A 22,112-nucleotide genomic window follows, 5' to 3' on the forward strand; every position below is an offset into this window, starting at 1 on the left:
CGCATTTTGACCATAGATTCATTTTAAAGGGTAAGTCCACTTTCCTAGGTGAATCTAGGAAAATAGAATAACCTTGTACTTTGCATCTCTTTCCTTGCTGCTTGATGCAATACAATCTTGTTTTCTCAAGAGTACATATCCCATCATGTATTACTTCCAACAAGCAATGATAATGTTTCATTGTTCAGATATTGAGTTGTAGTTCAGAATAGTGATTGGCCGAACACCCCCTGTTTGGTTTGAATTCGAACTTTCGAACACGGGGAAAGTTCGTATTTGAACTCGAACTCAATGCAAGTCTTTGGGGGTAGAGCATTGAAAATCAAATCTCCCCATGTTGAAGCCTTATATACAATTTATTGGCCATAAAAGGTGTATGTGGATTCGGGTACTGCCCTGGAAAAAAATAAAACAATAAAAAAGAAATAGAAATAATGAAAAAAAAAACCCTGCCGACCGCTGTCCCGTCCGCTTGCGACGAACTCCAGCCGCATAATGGCATTTTGACAGATGCCGGTAAAACATAAACAATTGGGTGGAGCTAGCGGTGACAGCTAGCTCCGCCCAACTGTGTAGTTTTTTGTCATCTGATAGGCGAGCCATGATTGGGCAAAGTCATCATGAGTACTGAGCCCTGATAGGGCAAAGTCTTGCCCCTGACGTGTGGTCAGGGGCAAGCCTTTAGCCAATTAGGGCTTCACAAAGGGCATTGCCTTTTGGGGCATTCAGTGGTCGAACAGAACGCCGAACATCCTTATAGTTTGTGTGTTCGGCGAACACACGACCGAGCGCTGTTCGAGCCCAACACTAGTTCAGAAGGCAGATTCTATAAAAGTTCTGACACAAGGAAGTCCATATTCACAGGGCTGAGTAAAATTGTGTCAGTGAGTTGAGGAAGTATATCCTATGGGCATCTTCAATAAATAAGTTTACAAACCTATAAATCGATATACTGTAGTTATTAGGACATGTCATATGCCCCTAGGGAGACACACCAAAAAGAGTGAAGAACCCGTTGTGAACCTGAGCAATAACAAGTTTCTTCATCTCTGAAGTTTACCTCAGAATAGTTACAGTATTTTAGTGTTTGGAGAGAGGATTTCACACTTATGTCATCTTACATAATATACCTCATATAAGCATCTACAAACTTGCTTCTACGATACATTACTCATATCCTGCCTGCACTAAAGCCCCTTGGACTTGCAAATAATTACTATTTGACTTCCTTCTAAATGATTCTCACAAAGCAGGTTTCTCAGCTTACCACTGAACCTGCGGTGACATTATTTGAAGGAATATCTTAAGAAAAAAAAATAAGGAACTGAAACCCGAATGTTATGATGTAAAAACAATTTGTTTCCTGTGTGTTGTTCGACTAATGTTGTCATGTATGACAGCACACATTCAGCAGCCTTCCATTGTAACAGGAAATGCAGAATGTGTTGTATTCAGACATCAAAGGCTTGTCAAAGTCAAACCGTCTGAGATGCAGTGCGTTTGATGCTACTGTGTGAAAGCATCTGGATCAGAGAAAAGTGTGGCACTTCAGCTCCATGGGATACTGCTAAAGATAAAACATCAATCATACTTACGGTTCTGCAGATTCCTGATCACTAACTTCAGGCTTCTGTTCTTTATGTTGATCTTTCAGAGTAGGATCCTGGAAACAAATCTGGTAGAACTGTATTATACAACAGTTTTAAGGCTTTGGAAGTTAAAGCTGGTCTCTTGGTCTCAGATATATAAATGCCATTAAATCCAGTTTACGTGTACTGTACTCATTAATAAATCATTACATTCTTACATACAGCTAGCTACCGTAAGAACCTGAATATGCCTTGATATTAGCCTCTTGTAATCTCCCACACTGTGGTGGTCTGGTAAGGGGAAGGTCAGCATTCTAATTAGGGTTGCACAGATACTTTCGAGTACCAGTGCAGATACTTGGCATTTTCAGGAGAACTACCAGGGTTGCAGCGGTTGCAGCTGGGACTTAGCTCTGGCACTCCACTACTGTCCTGAAATCATTAGTCTGTATTGTTTTAGAAAAACTGTCACATGACAATAAACAAAAATGTATCAGTACTCGTACTTGTAAGTACTCGGCAAGTACCAATACTCGTACTCGCAAAACTGGTATCTGTGCATCCCTTTATTTATATTTATAAAAACAAAATCATACAATAAAACAGAGATGTACAAATCCCAGGAGCTCCATGTGCTCCTTACCAAGTACTGTACTTGGTATCTGTGCAACCCTAATTCTAATCCACTCAGGCTCTTTTGCATTGCACGGTGCCATCAGATTCCCTTCTTGAACATGCTTATAGCAGAGGAGAGCAGTAGGATGACTTATTTAATCTGCTGCTGCTCATTAAGGAAGAGAATCTTGTAGGAGGAGGATTTGTAAGACTTTTTAAATTACATTAACCAATTACAGGTAGGGGTCAATTCTGCACCAACCCCTGCTTTAATCAACATATAGCAAAGGAGAGCAGTGCGATTACTTTATCAATCTTCTGATCCTCATTAAGGAAGAGAATCTTGCAGGAAGATGATTTGTAAGACTTTTTAATTTGCATTAACCAATTACAGGTAAGGGTCAGTTCTGGACAAAACCCCTGTAAATGGACTCAAATAGCAAAGATTTACTATCTTATAGAGAAATCTATATCTGAAAATCTATATCTAAAAATTATTTACGTCCAAGCAGAACCCTAAAAATGTTAATTTTTGCTCAAAAATAGGAGTGCTGATGTGCTGTTCTGTAGCCTAATACCTGTGTGCCTGCAGTGTTAGATTATCTTAGGCATTACTGCCTCTGATTGCTAATCTAACAAGATATGGTATGAGATTTGGTAATGTTACTACCAAGCTGATCACTGTTCTCTTGAGGGCTTGCTGAAAGAACAGCTGTTCCTAAGTGCTGTTAGCCCTGCCTGAGTTCTCTCCTGCTGGACTACAGAACACCTCACCCTTATGCTATGTAGATGAGGAAATGGGGAGGTATTCTCTAATCTAGCAGAAGAGATAATACTGCTTAGGATTTCAGTGCAACATAAGTAGTGTCTTCAGCCAACAGCAGGAAGCTAGCAGGGCGCTGGGGAATGGGGAAATGTGCAGGTATTGCATAGGTGTACAGAATACATGCTTTCTATTTTGCCCAGACATACACTTTTCGGGCTGAATTATATGAAATATGTGTCCAATTTACAATTTCTCCATATGTTAATAACAATACAAGTTTTTCAATTCATAACTGAAATCTTGTATAATTAGCTAAGGGTGCCCAAAGACATGAGATGACAATTGATTGATTTGGTCGTTTTAACTCAATTCAGGCGACAATTTTGTGTCTCTGGGTGTTCCCTAAACCTTCTGGCTGGCTCCCTTTTGGAGAGAACAGCCAATCAGGTAGTATAGCAAACTTTTTATTTATTCCCCTTCCTAACCCCCACACCACTCTGCTCCCTCCTTGTACCATAGAAGTTACTTGGTCCTGTGGGAGTTTCCTTTAGAGCAGTCAGATAATTTCTGCACATCCATCAACCATCCTCTAACATCTATTTGGAGCTTGAAACTGATCCCAAAGCAGATCAACAAAATATTACCAATATCTATGTAGTGTAAGGACCTGTGATCTAAATAATCTATTTGATCAAATGTATTCTATCCCATTTACATCCATCCAAGTAGGCTCTTAAACTGCATAGTTTTTTTCTGATCTAGTAGTTGGAATCTGTGGAACCAGCTTTTCTCTTGTGTGAAATTTGATGCTAAAAACAGAATCTCAATACAGTTTTTAAGATTGAATTAGAGAAGAAATCGACCCATAGACAATAGATGATAATTGTCTGGTACTAAAAATGTTGAAAGAATTACAGACAAACTCAACTGATTGTTTATGGGATACCACCTCTTTATTGGACTCCCTGTTAGAGCCCTCTAGGGGAGAGGGAGGCCTTAGTATTGCCTTCATCATATTATTTCCCCAAGCTGCAAGTATGTGTTTATGTTAAAATCAGTGGAGAAGAAAGCATTCCTGTTTTTGTAATCTATCCTGACTATAGTGACTCTTACTGGTACCACTTTCTCCTTGGAAAAAAAGAAAAATTAAGCACTCACACAGAAAGTTTTCTTCATCCTGTGTTATGTTCAAACTAATACAGGATTTATGCATCCCCTATATCTGTCCAAGGCATCTGTGGGCTTTGCATTACATTACAGCACTTCCCAACATTTAAATCAGCGTAATAATGGATGGTTATCAAAAACGTCCAAAAGAATGCTATACCTGAGTACTTGAAATGTCCATGGCATCTTTACAATCTGTTGCCTCCCTATGAAAGACAAGTTTATAAAATCTTACAATGTCGTAAATGTTTTAATATCTTAAATTGTATATTACGTTTTCTCAGGAATGGCTCATGAGCCATTAACTAAAATGATAATAATCGGACAATATAAAAGAAAAGAAAATTGTATTAACCATATTTGTGTCATTGTCACAAAACTGAATAGAGTCAATTGTGCCTTAGGAGAGAAGCCAACTGGTGCCAATAGACCCCGGGATGCTATCTGGTAGGCCGTTTACCTTGAAGGAAGACCTCCTTCATAATGAATGCTTGTTTAAGTTTGATGGAGCTGCCCTGCAGATCATGTCTTACCTGTCCAGGAACACCTTATGCTATTGAGCCCTAATGCATCCACTACTGCACAAACTCCACCAAACTGGCAGGACATGCAGGTAAGGGTATCCCCTCCACATTATTGTGTACAAGAATTAATTCATAGTCTGTCAGTCGACAGATGCCCAGACCAGTATGCCTCCTTGAGTTTAGAACCAGCCCTGGTGGAAAACTGTCTCTGTCACCTCCCTAAAGTCAACATATCCTTTAGGGGCACACTCTGGGATCTCGTCCAAACTGAAACAGACAACACTCTCAACTGGCTGCCTCTGACCACTGGTGAGCTATTGAACAACAACTGGTCTCTCTCTACCAAGATACTGAGCTCACTACAACCTAACCTCTACAACCCTTTTCGGGTCATTGCAAAAAAAAAATGAAGCTTTATGATGAGATATATCCAATTATTCTCCTTTGCTTGCCAAGTTCAGCTGCATTTGTGGTTTTGGTTTCCTCCTGCAGGCTGAATACAATATCATTGACAAAAGACTATGCCACACATACTGTATTGCACTCTGTTTACACTGTTATTTGTCAGATGAGACTTTATTTTTTAACCATTTTTGTTTTCTTTTTTGTTTTTTTAACCATGGTTAATCTTTGGACTTGACCCTGCAGCCCTGTTCTAGCACATAATGCGTAACATTGTGTTCTGTGGTGAAGGGACCTATCCAAGTTATCCATAACTCCAGCATCTAATCTGGAGTGAGACCATATCCAGGACCATTGTTAGGTGCCCATTTACGAGCACAGTGCTTGTTGGACATAACAGTATGTTACAGGGATGTAGTCAGAGGCAGCTTGTTTACCCATTTAAAAATGGAATAGGAAGTGTGCATTTAGTTCTAAGGTCATTGCACAGCTCATGAGCCCAGTCTTGATTAAAGAATCTATGTGGACACTGTCTGACAACAACAAACAACCTCACCCACTTTGATGTAGGACATGTAATGTAAAGCTCAACAATAGAAAAACATGCTGCTGCCCCAACCACCAGGGTGGAAATAGCTGTTTGTACAGAAAGGCTGACATTAACAATAGTAACATTACAAAAATGGAATGTATGACTTCACAGCTGTAAACATCTAAAGAGAAAAAATTGAGCTTTGTGAAGTGAAGTCTTGAAATGCCTCTCTACTCAGTTATTTGTTTTGTAATAACATCAAAAACATCCTTTATTTTTTTCAGAGCAGAACAACTTTTCACAACACTGGTTAATGGAAAATTACAGTGTAAGTTTTAACATTGTAATTTTTCATGTAGCATCCATCATTTTTCAGGGTCAATGTACCATATTTCCATGGCTGTTTAACAGAATTACAGACTTTCCCTCTATTTGTAATTAATAGTTCCAGTCATTCAGCCCCCAATACCTCCAAAATCTCAGCCACACAGATAATCTAAGGCCTTGTTCACGCCAAGCGCATTCCAGGAGCAGAGCAGAGCAGTTACAGGCCGGAGCAAAACTGCATCTAATGTATTCCAATTGTATTTTTAGCTACAGTTCACCTCCCAGCATTCCGTTCCAGAGCAGGTCCAGAGCAGATACAAAAACTGCAGCAGGCCCTATTTTACCTGCTCTGGAACGCATACAAACGCATCAAAAACGCATGCAAACACCCTGGAACGCACTGAAAGCCCATTTTAAACTAAAAAAACAAATGTATTTATTTTTTTACCAAAAACAGGCCGGAACACATCAAAAACGTGGCAAAAAACGCTGCAAAAACACGTCACAACCCACTGCACTGCGAAACTCATGCAGATCTGCTCTGCATTTGGTGTGAACAAGGCCTAAGGGCTTGTACACACCAAGTGCGGAGTAGAGCAGTTACAGAACAAATCAAAAATGCATTCAATGTATTCCAATGGTATTTTGGGCTCTAGTTCATACCACAGTGTTCTGTTCCAGAGCATGTGGAAAAACTGCCGCATGCCCTATTTTTTCTGCTCTGGAATGCACCAAAATGCATGCAAACGCATCAAAAACACATGCAAACGCCCTGGAACGCACTGAAAGCCCACAGCAAAACACACTGCACTGCATGTGCAGAAACTCATGCAGATCTGGTCCGGATTTAGTGTGACAAGCCCTAATGATTGCAGACAGTGCCTAATAGACTTTCACTAAGAGAGAGAACCAGCCATTGTGCAGCATTATTAAGTAGGAACTACAATGTACCTAAGTAATATTGTACAAATATGGTGACTATCTACATTTACGTGAACCACTTTTCAGTTAAGAATTAGGAAATTAGCCTTGTATGGTGATAGCAGACAGCACCTGGTTCTTGTAGTTTCTATTTGTTATCCTCAGTGGGGCTACAGGACAACCCAGGAGCCCCCAAACTTTAGTATTCAGGTTCTAAGTTCTGAGATACTTGAGCCTAGGCACTGCATTTCACAATGCAATATAAGTGCCTCAGGAACCCATTAAGAAAAAAAAAACACACTATGCTGTTGGATGCAATAATGGCATGCCCATGCTTAGTTTTCTATGAAGGAAAACTTTCCACAGAAATTCTTGGTGCTCTCATGTCTGCTGGGTTTCCAGCTGGGTCCTTAAGTTCTGCTATAATTATATATAGTATCAGGACTACAAAAAAATGTGAGCTGAAGCCCATAGAGACAATTTTATTACTCTCTGCTTTTAAGTTCTTTAAAGTAACACTAAACTCAGAAATTAAATCTTAAAAATGCATTCAAGTGCCATAACTATTAACAAAACTGTACGTTATTTGTGCATCACGCAGGTGTTCATCCTCAAATCAGCTCTGAATTGGTGCTGAGACTGTCCTTCCTTCTGGAGAGTGGCTACTGTGTGTGTTGTAAAGTAGCCACCGCTCCAAGCTCAGTCCAATGATGAACTACAATCTCACATTTAGGGGGTTTTAGGGCGTTATTCCCAAAGCTGCCGACCCGAAGTGAAGTGAGCCGAACACTGTTCGGCTATTCACTTCAGGTTTGTACGGCTAATCGACCGTACATCGACTAAAATCAGCCGTACATCGGCTTGCTGTGGCTGGAAGCAGAGCAGTTACAGGCCGGAGCAAAACTGCATCTAATGTGTTCCAATTGTATTTTTAGCTACAGTTCACCTCCCAGCATTCCGTTCCAGAGCAGGTCCAGAGCAGATACAAAAACTGCAGCAGGCCCTATTTTACCTGCTCTGGAACGCATACAAACGCATCAAAAACGCATGCAAACACCCTGGAACGCACTGAAAGCCCATTTTAAACTAAAAAAACAAATGTATTTATTTTTTTACCAAAAACAGGCCGGAACACATCAAAAACGTGGCAAAAAACGCTGCAAAAACACGTCACAACCCACTGCACTGCGAAACTCATGCAGATCTGCTCTGCATTTGGTGTGAACAAGGCCTAAGGGCTTGTACACACCAAGTGCGGAGTAGAGCAGTTACAGAACAAATCAAAAATGCATTCAATGTATTCCAATGGTATTTTGGGCTCTAGTTCATACCACAGTGTTCTGTTCCAGAGCATGTGGAAAAACTGCCGCATGCCCTATTTTTTCTGCTCTGGAATGCACCAAAATGCATGCAAACGCATCAAAAACACATGCAAACGCCCTGGAACGCACTGAAAGCCCACAGCAAAACACACTGCACTGCATGTGCAGAAACTCATGCAGATCTGGTCCGGATTTAGTGTGACAAGCCCTAATGATTGCAGACAGTGCCTAATAGACTTTCACTAAGAGAGAGAACCAGCCATTGTGCAGCATTATTAAGTAGGAACTACAATGTACCTAAGTAATATTGTACAAATATGGTGACTATCTACATTTACGTGAACCACTTTTCAGTTAAGAATTAGGAAATTAGCCTTGTATGGTGATAGCAGACAGCACCTGGTTCTTGTAGTTTCTATTTGTTATCCTCAGTGGGGCTACAGGACAACCCAGGAGCCCCCAAACTTTAGTATTCAGGTTCTAAGTTCTGAGATACTTGAGCCTAGGCACTGCATTTCACAATGCAATATAAGTGCCTCAGGAACCCATTAAGAAAAAAAAAACACACTATGCTGTTGGATGCAATAATGGCATGCCCATGCTTAGTTTTCTATGAAGGAAAACTTTCCACAGAAATTCTTGGTGCTCTCATGTCTGCTGGGTTTCCAGCTGGGTCCTTAAGTTCTGCTATAATTATATATAGTATCAGGACTACAAAAAAATGTGAGCTGAAGCCCATAGAGACAATTTTATTACTCTCTGCTTTTAAGTTCTTTAAAGTAACACTAAACTCAGAAATTAAATCTTAAAAATGCATTCAAGTGCCATAACTATTAACAAAACTGTACGTTATTTGTGCATCACGCAGGTGTTCATCCTCAAATCAGCTCTGAATTGGTGCTGAGACTGTCCTTCCTTCTGGAGAGTGGCTACTGTGTGTGTTGTAAAGTAGCCACCGCTCCAAGCTCAGTCCAATGATGAACTACAATCTCACATTTAGGGGGTTTTAGGGCGTTATTCCCAAAGCTGCCGACCCGAAGTGAAGTGAGCCGAACACTGTTCGGCTATTCACTTCAGGTTTGTACGGCTAATCGACCGTACATCGACTAAAATCAGCCGTACATCGGCTTGCTGTGGCTGGCTTCAGGTCGGCCAAACATGCTCAGCATGTTCGGCCGACCCAAAGTGCAGAAGGAGTTCGACTCTGGATCTGGATCGGCTGAGCGGCATTTGGCTCGGCTATTCTGCTCGGTACCTTCTGAGGTACCGAACAGAATAGAAAAACAGTTTAAAAAAGTAGAAAAAAGAAAAGAGAAAACGATTGGGCGGAGCTAGCAGTGACAGCTAGCTCCACCCAACTGTTTTCTATAGGCCAGGACCAGCTGTCATTACAATGAGAGCTTGTCGGAGGCGGTGGTGGTATCAAAGCCGACTCTTCTGAGTTCTCATGGTGCTGACAGATCAGTGTCCACTAGTTACCAGATAACCAGGGACGCGGAACTGTCAGTACCATGAGAGCTCAGCAGAGTCGGCTTTCATATCACCGCCGGCTCTGCTAAGCTCTCATCGTAATGACAGATGGGCGTCCCTGGTTACCTGGTAACCAGGGACGCCCATCTGTCATTACACACTGAGAACCCGACGGAGCCGCCGTGATATCACAGCGGCTCCGCCCGAGTTCTCAGTGTAATAACAGAATGGCGTCACTGGTTACCAGGTAACCAGGGACGCCATTCTGTCTCTGCAAGTGGCCGGAGCCAGCCGTAAGATGACGGCTGGCTCCACCCAGCTGTCAGTAGTAGGCTGTCGATCAGCCAATGGCCCGCCGTTCGGCCAGCTTCGAATTTCACCTGGGCTCAGACTGAGCCCCTCGGCCAACTTTGGGAGCTGTACGGCCTATAGTGAATAGCCCGTACAGCAGCCATTCGGTTCTACTGAACCGTAGGGGTCCTAGGGCCGAAGCTAGCCGAAGGATCGGCCAGAGCTACGGCTAGATCCTTCTGCAGCTTTGTGAATAACCCCCATAGTTTTACTAATTAGGAGTTAGATTGTAGTCCATCACAGGAGAGAGCTTGGAGCGGTAACTACTTTATAACACACACAGGGGCCATAGGGAACAAAGCGGGTAGCCACCCTCCAGAAGGAAGGACACTGTCAGCACAAATTCAGAGATGATTTGAGAATCTACAGCTCAGTGATACACAAGTAAGATACATTTTTGTTCAATAGGTAAGGTACTTGAATGCATTTTTAGGATTTAACGCCTGAGCTTGGTGTCACTTTAACTTTTCACAATTAATCCCAGCAATAATCTACTTCTAACATATGACTGGCCCTTCATCTCCCTCAGTGTTTTAATTCCTCATGGAGAAGACAAGAAGCTACATCACTGAATATAGGAAGTGCAAGGTAAGCTATCAGCAATATGTGAGCAATTGTTTGTGCACTGTGCAAAACCTGGGGCATTGAGGCTGATTTGCTAAATGGGTTGAGAATCTTTATACAATAAATTGTATCAATATTCACTTCAATTATTCAATTCACTTCATTTTCACATGATTGAAAAATTGAAGTTTATAATTGAAGAGTCCTAACTCCTTTAGTAAACCAGCCTGTTTGTGTATGCATAGTGTGCAGAGTATAGTGACTGTGTGTGCATTTGGGCTTATCTGTTTATTCACATTGTGAAGTAACACCCACAAACATCTGTATCCAGGTAATGAAAATGAAAATGTATGAGTGATCTGTATCGCAAACAATTTAAATAACATTTTTTACTCCATAAAAGATTCCTTACTCCTTTACTTCCTAAAAGGAAGAAAAGAAGGTCACATGCTGACACATACCTGGAAGTACAGGTATTTGTGAGGGCTCTGATAGATGCAGCAGTGGGAAGCCATGGGGATAGTAAGAATCAGTGGTAGTGGAGGGTAAACTATCAAGATAATCTGTCACTTTTCCCTGGGCCACATGACAGATTCTCTTTAATTATGGACACATGAAAAACACCGCTTCTATAGTTGACTAAATGCATGTAAGGCACTGTGGTTGACTAAATACAGGGAAAGCACTTACTGAATCTAATTAAGAATGAAACCTGTGTATACAAGCTTCTCAGACATTGAAGGGATTAGTTGGCCCACTTGCAATGAACTGTAGTTGCATGATGAAGGTAGCTCACTGAAGAAGGACAGCAGAAGAAGCTTTGTAGGACAAGGAAAAGGAAAGCATATGCCTGAGGACCCCAACCTCTTGGCAACCTTACCAAATTACAGGATGTTTGAGGGATGTGGCAACTTAAAGTGACACTAGTTAAATTTAAAAACTGCATTCAAGTACCCCAACTATTAACAATAATGTAGCTGTAGGTCCTCAAATTATCTCAGAATTTATGCTAACACTGTCCTTCCTTCTGGAGGGTGTGTACTTTTGTTCCCCACAGTTCCTGTGTGTTGTAAAGTAGCCACCACCCCTAACTTGCTCCCAAGACAGACTACAATTTCACTTTTAGTTTACTAATTTTTATACTGGGATTGTAGCTCATCATGGTAGGGAGCTTGGAGCTGTGGCTACTTTTACAACACACACAGGGACTATGGGGAACAAAAGTAGCTACCCTCCAGAAGGAAGGACAGTGTCAGCACCGATTCAGAGATTATATGATGATCTACAGCCGAGTGATACACAGATAAGATACATTTTTGTTAATAGTTAAGGTAGTTGAATGTATTTTTAATATTCAACTCCTGAGTTTAGTGTCACTTTACACTCTTCATGCAAGGGTCCACCATTCTCATTACTAGCCTTAATGTTGAAACATGCTCTTTAGGGCGCTATTTATTTTTCTGTCTTGCTTGTGCTGTATTTACTGAAAACTACTGGAATAATTCTTGATATTTATTTAACCAGAACCAGACATTTATAAATACATTTTTATGTATATTTAGTTTTTATGTATAAATGTAATTTAATTATTACAAATATGTTATTTTTTTATCAAGGTACAAAATAAAGGTCAAAAGATTAACAAATGAAGCTTTCTTACTTTTCAGCCTCAATCTGAATAATTTTTTGGTTCATCTCACTCAAACAGCCTTGAGCTTCAGACAGCTGGTCTCGTATTTTCTCCAGCTGTTGTTCCAAATCTTGGTTGGTACGTTTTAATTTCTCATTCTCTGATTTTGTAACCTTCTCTGTGCCGCGGAGGTTCTTGAGCTCTCGTTCCAGCTGTTAGAGTAAAGCACAAATTATTCGTGGCACATGACATATAGTACCCTTTTTCTCACACTTGTAGCAAGTCCTCGCCTGTGTTGAAACTGATTACTCTCAATTCACTGCAAACTTGCAGCTCCACAATATAACCCTTTATACTTGCAGCAGCGATCTTGAGGCCACATTTATTCCTGTTTGAACAGCCTCCATCATTAATCAATTACTTTGTATTACTTTGAAACTGTATTGTATTTTTTCTGGGCCCGCTCTCACAGCTACGGTATTTGCTTTCTCTATCATGAATCATTTTGTTCCTGAACTTTATGTGAAAGAACACATGCTTGAAAGAACACATCCTTAGATGGGCCTGCAACCTGTCAACCAATCAGCAGACTGCACAGCTAAAGTCTGCAGCGCCCAGTGGCCAGCAGGGAGAAGCAGACACATCTAAAGGGATCCCAGGCATATGTTCTTTCATGTCATGCTTTTGAAAAAGATCCGTGGTTGAATGCTGCTGACCCCTCCCACCAATCTCAGAGCAAAGAGCAGCCAACAGACCCACTGATGTGAGGGGGAAATTGGAACAGCCATTTTATTTTGTTTTAATCAAATATTGTCTAACATCCTACATTAACCTTATGTAATGACCACCCGAGAATGCTACTTCAAATCTATTTAGAAAGAAAATTGGTTCCTGTGCACAACAGCTGTCCTTTTAGAAGAATCGTAAACAACATGCGTTCGTCACCTCTGCATATGACATCAGAAAGAAGATGTACACTTCAAAGGACATAGATAGCCAGGTTTCCACCCAACTCAGACCCTATATATACTGTATTAGGACCATAGCCACCCAGAGCAATGTAGATTCCAATACGCTGTATGTTATGTTCTCCATGTAAAAGAAATACATTAACTTTTTAATATGGCCAAAACAGTCAACGTTATTGAAACCCCCGAGTTTGGGTTTCCCCAACAGTTGTCATCGCTGGGTCTCAAAATGAGTATTTTTTGAAAAACAAAATCATTTGATAGAAACATTTTAATTGCATGTTGATCAAGGAGGGGGTGGGGACAATATTACACAGTATATCACTTCATTAAACAAGAAATAAGTATTTGTAGATTATTGTAAAGAAACCTGTTATAAAAGAAAGCTAGTGGCAATACTAAAACTAATGCTGATCCTCATTGGCTGAGAACAAGTATACAGGTCAAGACTTGTGTTTTCTCTGATTTTCCTTTTTTTGCGTACCTCTTTCAGGTCAGTGACTGAGAAAGTACTGTAATCAATCGGTCAACTAGCATTTTAAGAGGTAAATCAACAATGGCAGTCATGCATCTCTCCCATTGCAGGTTTACTTTAAGTGTTCCTGTATCAAACAATTATATTTTTAATGTAACTGGTGCCCATAGGAGGCAAACTAATGCATAAGCTTTACCATGCTCCCCAAAACTGCTCTGTTCTGGGACTGAAGGCCTAAGAAAAGCCTGATACTATCAGGTATGGCAACATATGGACACTTCCAAGGGCTGTCTCATGAGGGGAGGGAATATGGGAGGGGCAGGCATAGCCATAAACAAATAATGACTTTCAAAAAGTCAGTAATTGCTTAGAATATTTAGAGGGTTCCAAAGCAGCATGGTGAAGATAAGAGCAGGCAGTTTTGGTGCCTCCTGTACAGTCTTGTGTTGAACTGTCTCCTAATAGGGACAGTTAGTGAGCCGTGGCCTTCATTAAAGAGTAGCAATATCCAGACCACATGTTTTTGCATGCACTAAATGAAACATATATATATAGGGGAGTTGTTTTACCTGTCAAATAATTTGTATCCCTGTTCATCCAGTTCTAAGATTACTTACTGGCTTTTTGTGCTGTCTCTCTCTGTCAAGTCAGAGCTCGGCTGTACAGTGAACTTTAAGCTGATACTAAGTCAGGTACTTATACCGCCTGCATTACAAAAAATATACTTACTGATGCATTAATGAATATAGTGCTGCAATAATTAGTATCTTTATATCACTTAGGAGGTCAGCATTAAAGTATATCTCCAGGGGAAAAAACTGCTTGTCTTTGTCTAGGAGTATTGTGACTTTTACTTAACTGATCCATGCTTCCTCAGGCTCACGCTCGCTGTCCCTTCCCCCCTTGTGCTGTGGCAGTGAGAGGCCCACTGACATCATCACATTTAATGCAGGTCCCATAGCCTTGCATTATACAGTAAGTAGCCATTAGCGTAGGGGAGACGAGGTGAGTGATGAATGTCAGGGAATGGGGATCAGGGAAGTAAAATTCCTTTACACAAAACCCCTAGACCAGGGGTAGTGAATTAAAATTCAAGGAAGTCCAGTGAATACAATTTTCATCAAGCAGAAGACTCATTCATGGTCTGCACAGTTTGTGTCCATACAGCGGCCCTCCATTTAAGCTGCATTCACACAAGCAGTTGCACTGCAACGCACAGCTGCTAGTGTATGTTCCCAGGCACAGTGCTAATGTGCTGATCGCAGTGCATTACAATGTTTATTTTATTTTATTTTTGTTAGAAGTCCCCTTTCCCCCATTTACATACAATGTGCATGCCTGGCGGTGGGGGCGGCAGGGTTGGTTTCAAATTTTTATTATTTTTTACTTTTTATCACCTTTAAAAAATAAAAAAAAATTCACTTAATTTTTGCTATCACAATTTTCTCTGAGAATAACGTTTTGTTTGACTAACATAATTTTTGTAGTTTTCCCTTAGTTTAGTTGAATAATCTCAAATGAACACAGAACACAGTAGTTAGGGTTGGATGTAGGCACTTGGACCAGTTTGTGTGTAATTATTTATTCCATTCTTACATATTCTATGCCTCCATGTCTTACCTCATCTTGAACAGACACCAGCTGCTGCACCTCTGTATTCTTCGAATCTATCTCATTTTTCATTTCTTTTTTGTGGATACTGCTCCGGGCATGACTCTAAGAAACCAATAATAAAATATTGAGCCTTTTTGAATGATTTGAACATGATGTGTGGAAACGGAACATTTTTCCGACTTCTCCAAAGCATATGAAAAAATTAATCATAACCAGGCAATTGCAGGATACAAATCACATGGTCATAAACCTTAACAAAAACAAATTAACTTCAAATGAACCAATAAAAGTTTCAGACCTTTTTTTTCCCCCACACGGTATGTTTTCAAGTTAAAACAATAAACTGAAACTGACAAATGAATCAGAAGATAATACTGGAAGGGAGGGATTACTGACAAATTTGACTAAACATAGTATTTAATACTTGTTCTAACAAAAACAAAACAACAGTTACCACTGAAAGAACATACATCTAATAGGACCAACTTCCAAGGGCCAAGAGAAACTATAGTTAAAAAAGACACCTAGTTACATTGCAAATTTTAAGCTGGCCATACACTGGTAGATTTTCCAACTTTGATATGCAGAATCTGGTCAGAGCATTCGATAATGCCATCAGACACTTGACATATGTTGTTCACAGTTTTGTTTGATTTTTAACATTCAAATTCGGAATATATGGAGTTTCTTGAACAAAAACCACATTGAATGTTTGGATTTTGTTTATTCATTTGAGAAAATCCTGTTTCTTCAATTTTTTCATCACTATGGTGGAAATTGATCGTTGATTTAACTCCATTAACTATTAGAGAATCAAACAAACATTATAAAAATGATTTTTTTTAAAAAAGAAATTCTACTTGTGTATAGCCAGCTCTGGTATAAAAGGTAACAAAAATCGTGAAATATTCACTTTAGAAAACACTGTTCCAGCATCCCACAGCGGTCAGCGATGCAATATGTCATGTGATCATTACTGAAGGAGAGACCCAGCCAATGTGAAATATTATCCCTTAAACAGAGATCACATGCCCAATGCTCAGCTTGTAATATGGTCCTGGTACATTGTTTTTTGCAGAGTGGGTATTCAATACCTTGTTTAACACACTGAAGTGGATAGTATAGCCAAACATCCTTATATGCTGATAGTCAGCCCCTTCATTGTTACTTGTTTATGCAATGCCACTGCTGGGCATTGCACCCAAATCTCCAATGGGCTGTGGAGGTGTAAGCGCAAGATGGGCTATATTTTTTAGCACATAAAAAATATAACTTGGAAGTTACACTTAAATAACATAGTCCTGTGGTACAGCTAGTAGTAGACTACTCAGGGTAAAGTCAATTCCCTAGCACAGCCCCCTCCCTCCTTGTATGTCATAGCTCTCTTCTCATCTAGGAGTGGTAGATTACTGTCTGTGCTGGCCCAGCATCGCTGCCCCTCCCCTAACCTTTTATGTAGCTGCCCGAACTATAGAGTGACAGTCCTGAGTCTATTAGGACTGCTAATAATGGCACCCACCCAGTCACAGGCCGTTTGGATGTCTACACAAGGGAGGTATTTATAGGTAAATGACACGCATAAAATAATGCACATAACATTTTTATGGGAAGATTTTTGTTGTAATGAATTGTCTGTATAGCCTGTTTTGCTGAGAGAGCCATTTAGTGGGATAGAAGTAATTTGTGTAGGACATTGAGGTCTGCTTCTTTAGATATGCACCCCATCCATACCTTTGGCCCATGACCTTTTGGAGTCCACTAAGAATGCAATCTCATTGTCACAGAGCTTGTACCAGTAATTATACCCTAAACCCCCCTCTTACTGCTGGCCTATTTCAAGATGCTGTGAGAGATAGTTGCTAGAGACTTCAGCAACTCCACACAAAAATGTATGTGACTGCTGTACTTTTAGACAAAGCCTGTAAAAATGCATTTAAAAGGTACATAATGTCATTACAGGCCTCAAGCAGAGATTTAAATACCTCGTGGGTTAATTTCTTTACTTCCTCTCGCATTTGCTGCTCCATTTCTTCATAAAGACGTTGTACTTCTTCATTATGTTCAGAAATTCTCCTGGGTTAATAAACACACATATGTTTACAGTCAATTATGGAAAACATATACTGTATACTGTATTATGTTGTCAAACTTTTATATACAAATGGTGCAAACCAAAAAAGTAATTAAATATTTTTATAAATATGTGTCAGACCCTTATCAAAACTGTAAAGTCCAATTTACCTTTTAGTTTAAATCAGCTAAAATCAGTTTAAATTAGCCAGGTGCATCAAAACAAAATGTGCGCAAAGTATTGGAGTTTTTTATTATTTTAATTTTTTTAGAAAGTGGCCACAAGCTTAGTAGAAATACCTGTTCCAGGCCAACATGCTGCAGAAAATGACCCTTCCTCTCTGTGTAGAAGTTCTGGTCCAGCATGCCCCCTGCTCAGTCAGAGCAAGAGTTTATCAATCAGCAGGGAGTGTGAGCTTGGCTGAATCCAGAGGTCTGAATCTGCTGGGGAGTGTCAGACTTCTGCTTCAACACAAAAAGCAAGGGCCCTTCTCTACAGCATGCTGTCAGGGGAAAGGCTTGTTGTACTCAGGCTGTGGCTGCTTTGGAATAAAACTGAACTCTAAGGGGGTTTTCACTTAGCTGCCGAAGGCAGCTGAGTGAATAACCGAGCCGAAGTGAACAGAGCCGACGACGTTCGGCTATTCACTATGGCTCAGTACAGCTGATTTGAGCCGTACATCAGCTGCCTTCGGCTGCCTTCAGTCAGATGAACATGCTCTGCTGCCGTTCGCCCATATTCTCATAGGGTTCGAACGGCAGTATTCCCCTTTTCTGTTGCAGACAGCCAAACATCATCCTCCCTCCAACCTAAAATAACTGACAATGTAAATCAGTATTGTCTAAACCAAGTGTAGAGTGCATTTAAGCAATCATCTACATCACTCCATCTAAAACAAAGGAACAACTGACTGGGACAGCACTATCTCATCCCTTCTGTCTTCCCACCCCTGATACACTTGGCCCTGAGTATGCCGAAAGGCATCAGGGATGCAATAGTTGTGTCCCAGCCAGGAACGGATGCCTCTAATATTTATATGTGTACTAAAACTGCTACAGATGACAGCACCGCATAAAGTGAGTAATGTGTAATGGTTTAAACAAAAATATAAGGTATAATGCTATGCAAAGTTTTTTCCAGGCATATCATCCTCGAAATGTAATCCTTTAATTGAGATAAATAACAGGATGGAGTGATGGTAAAAAATAGTGGAGGAGACGGAGGAGTATAAATAGAAAAGTGCTGGTATGACCAGAAAGCTAAGTAAGGTCATTGATTTCTGGTGAGTTCATTTACTTCTCAGAGGTGTGGGGCACTGCATGTCGCCGATTCTCAATGAACTGTATTCATCATGACACTTTATTAGGAAGCACTGAGCACGATATACAGTAGTCTGATGAACATTTTCATTTTGTTTCTTAGAAGTGATCATTTGCATCTTTACGAAATATGGACACATGTTGACACATTCACCAGATTTAGTTGTTCTTTTGGTGTGGGATGATGTGATGCCCATCATTGTTTAAATGCGTCCTACATTGGTTTGAAATTTTTATTAAAGTGTTAATACTTATTTTATAGAGCAAGATTTAAATATTGTTCTTTCAATAAGTTAAAAATTACCCAGAAAATAAAATGAACAATAGAAATCATCAGCACTCCATAAATGAAATTAAAAAATTAGCTTCTGTTTTGTTGAGTTAAGCTTGGAAAATGAAAGAAGAGGAGTTAATTGCTCCAGATTCTGTCTGCTCCGTTTTTTTTAAATTCCGCCCATTGTCTATACACTTTTGAAAAAGTTATCATAAGAAGCAGGGTTTTATTTAGACATCATGCTGCCCTAGGGCAGCTACATGATGGCACCTTTTTGTACAAGCTCCACCCCTTGTGTCAGGGAATTTTTTGAAAAACTAGAATGTGGCAGCATGGGATTTGCTGTATATGCAAAGCTTATTTTCTGCTGTCTAGACTATTAAACAAACATTGCCTGAACCTGTAGTGGATGTACCCTGGTGAGGTCAGGTCCCGCCGTCCTTTGTGGGCCTGTGCGGGCACGTCGGGTCCCTTCTACCTTGGGTCCCCCACATCAGGTGATGGCCTCTGGTGGCAGTGCCCGTGATCGTGCTGCGCAGGCACGTTGCGGAACGCCGGCGCCTCTCTCTCCACCCGGCTCTACGTCCTGCGCAGGTGCGCCCTGTAACTCTGCCCCATCTAGAGCGAGCGCTCGGCTTAAAGCCGCCGCTCATTAGTTGATCGGCGTCCCACTATTGATGTAGGTGGACGCTGATCAACTCAGCACACCACTCGCTCCTTTGGACCTTGACTAAACGAGTTACTGCCGCAACTCAGGACGCTGAACCGCAGAAACGCAAGTACCCTGGGCTATAGCACACTATAGCACCAGGTCTCCCCATTTGACTACACTGCAAGCCTGTGTCATCGGTTACTGCTGGTTATACTCACTGCTGTAAATACTTATCCTTACTGTGTTTTATAATCACTGATGTGAACACTCATCATTGCTGGTTTAACCATCAGATAGTCCTGGAGCAAAAGAAAAGAAAAATAGGCGGAAGGACTACATGACAGGGTGGACAGGGAACTCGGAAGTACGGGGTTAAGTTAGTGTTAAGGGGGGATGGTCACTTACCTGATTGGCCGGTTTCAAGAGTTGCAGGAGGGCCTCCTTAGTGGTCTGGAGGGGGGCGGAGAAGTACTGGTTCAGTCTGGATTTGCCACACGGCAAGCGAGATTCACCCCTGCAGCTGCTTTGCCTCTTGAAAGACTACCAGAAAAATGACTGATTTAAAACAGTTATTGGACCAACTGAAAACTGCTGCACAATTGCAGGGTCCAAACTGGCTACAGGATCAAGTTGCTACTATCCTGCAGGACGTCCAACAACCAACCGAGCATCGGGCGACACGGGCTAGGAGGTCCAGGCCTCCTGAGCGTTTTTCGCCGGAACACGGTGCATCCAGTGGGGCTCAGCGCCGAGTTAGGAGCCCCTCCAGGGACCCTTCAGGTCCACCATCCAAGCGCCCACCTGCGCTTCCGCATGGTGCCCCTGGGAGGAATCCTCGTCGCAGGCGGAGCCCCAGGGAGAGGGTTCACATTCAGCTGCCACCTCACACCCTCTCCCCCCCATCCACTTCACAGGAGCAATCGGCTGCCTCACCTGGCGATGCTCCTGTCGGTGAGGCAGCTCGGCGAGGGATTAGTGCAGATGCGGGCACTGGCCAGTCCCGGGGTGCGGCCAGGGGCTCTTCCACACATGAGCAAGGGATACCTTCAGCAGTGTCTGCCCCTGCGGTGGCTCTGCAGAACGGGCACCGCAGAAGACAGCTAAGGAGCAGAGAGGGGTCCTCTCTGACAGGAAGAAGGGGTGGTGACGTCATCGGCAGCCTTGCCGGACCTTCGGCAGCTGTTTCAAGTGTGTCCAGCAGCTCCTTTCACAGGGATCCTTCAGATGTCTGCAGATCAGAGGGGGAGGTGTCTGCCTCCGAAGATGAACAGATGCAGGAACTCTCTACTCAGGATGCTGGACACACGGCTGTTGGGACTGCTCCTACTCAGCCAGGTGAGAACCTTTTACTTTCTTCTTCACTACACACTGCTTTGGGGGAATTGTTTAGTGGGGTTTGTGCGGGTCTTGCGTCCCGGTGGTCAACAGGATGTGTCATCATTGGGAGCTGTCGCTTCGGTTAATGCCAGGGGTGTTTCAAAACCTGGGCTTGCTGGGTCTAGTGGTTCACAGGGGATACAGGACGTATTGCTTGGCTTGCGTGATGTGTTAAATAGACTTGCAGCTGGACCGCTACCGACAATGCCGGTTGCCGCCTGTTGCCCCATACCTCCACGGCGGAGGTCGTTATACCCGTTCCCGCCGCGACTCTGCCAGCGGCGGTTTCCTCCGCTGTTCAGACTGGGACTGCGGTGGACCCTGCAGACGCCGCATCATCGCGGGAGCTTACAGGTAAGGAGTTCCAGGTTGTCACAAAAACAACAGAAAAATCAGTAGATACTATTCGTCTAGCAGACTCGGCGCGGTGCGAGGTATATGTGTGTTTTGAGGGTCCTTTGGGTTCTCACCTTAAACAGGAAGTTAGAGAGAAAATTTGGAAGGGGGATTATGTGGAGATATTTTCACTGTTGCCGCTTGAAAAATGTAATCTGGACAGGGTTAAGCCAGACGATTCCAAAAAAGAGGACGAAGAAAAACGTCGTTATCGTCTGATCCCTCGAACCTTCGCAAACTGGCTACAGGCCTTTGCGATTTTAGCTAGCGTTATTGGCGAAAAGACGCCGGAGCACTGCTCTGCTCTTTTCTGCTATTTAGATGCTATAGGGGAGGCCCATAGAGTTTATGGGGGTTTAGCGTGGCTACGTTATGATGAACAGTTTCGCCAGCGCAAATCTGTTCGTCCTTCAATTCGTTGGGACCATAAGGACATCAGCTTATGGATGAAGCTGATGACCTCTACCAGGTCACCTGCCCCCTTTTTTCAGTCGGCGGCCGGGAATTCCTCTAACGCGGGACAACCGGCCGCCAGAAAAAAGGGTTTTTGCTGGCAGTACAATGAAGGAAGTTGCAGGTTTGGAAGTGGTTGCCGCTTCAAACATGAATGTTCCGGTTGTGGAGGGAGTCATGCCTTTAACAAGTGTTTTAAACAAGCCAGGTCCCGTTCTGGTGAGTATGCGGGAAAAAGGGATGACACCGGTGAAAGTGGAAAGGATGCTTCCTTTTCTAAGTAGGTATCCGGACTCAGCCACGGCATCCCTGTTGGAGGCAGGGTTTTTGGAG

At 42.0% G+C, this 22,112-nt stretch overlaps 1 protein-coding gene across 1 annotated transcript in view; it reads right to left on the reverse strand.

The window, feature by feature from the left end:
• LOC108796146 (ras and EF-hand domain-containing protein-like) overlaps positions 1-22,112 on the reverse strand; it is a 66,446-nt gene that overhangs the window by 31,646 nt on the left and 12,688 nt on the right. The window contains exons 3-7 of the mRNA XM_018567572.1: positions 17,220-17,310; positions 15,244-15,339; positions 12,211-12,392; positions 4,298-4,343; positions 1,596-1,684 (exon numbers count right to left, since the gene is read on the reverse strand). Coding sequence (XP_018423074.1) covers positions 1,596-1,684; positions 4,298-4,343; positions 12,211-12,392; positions 15,244-15,339; positions 17,220-17,310 — 504 coding nt within the window. The remainder of the gene's footprint in view (positions 1-1,595; positions 1,685-4,297; positions 4,344-12,210; positions 12,393-15,243; positions 15,340-17,219; positions 17,311-22,112) is intronic.

This window comes from Nanorana parkeri, unplaced genomic scaffold, assembly GCF_000935625.1.
Source record: "Nanorana parkeri isolate BGI_ZX_2015 unplaced genomic scaffold, ASM93562v1 scaffold1066, whole genome shotgun sequence".
NCBI lineage: Eukaryota > Metazoa > Chordata > Amphibia > Anura > Dicroglossidae > Nanorana > Nanorana parkeri.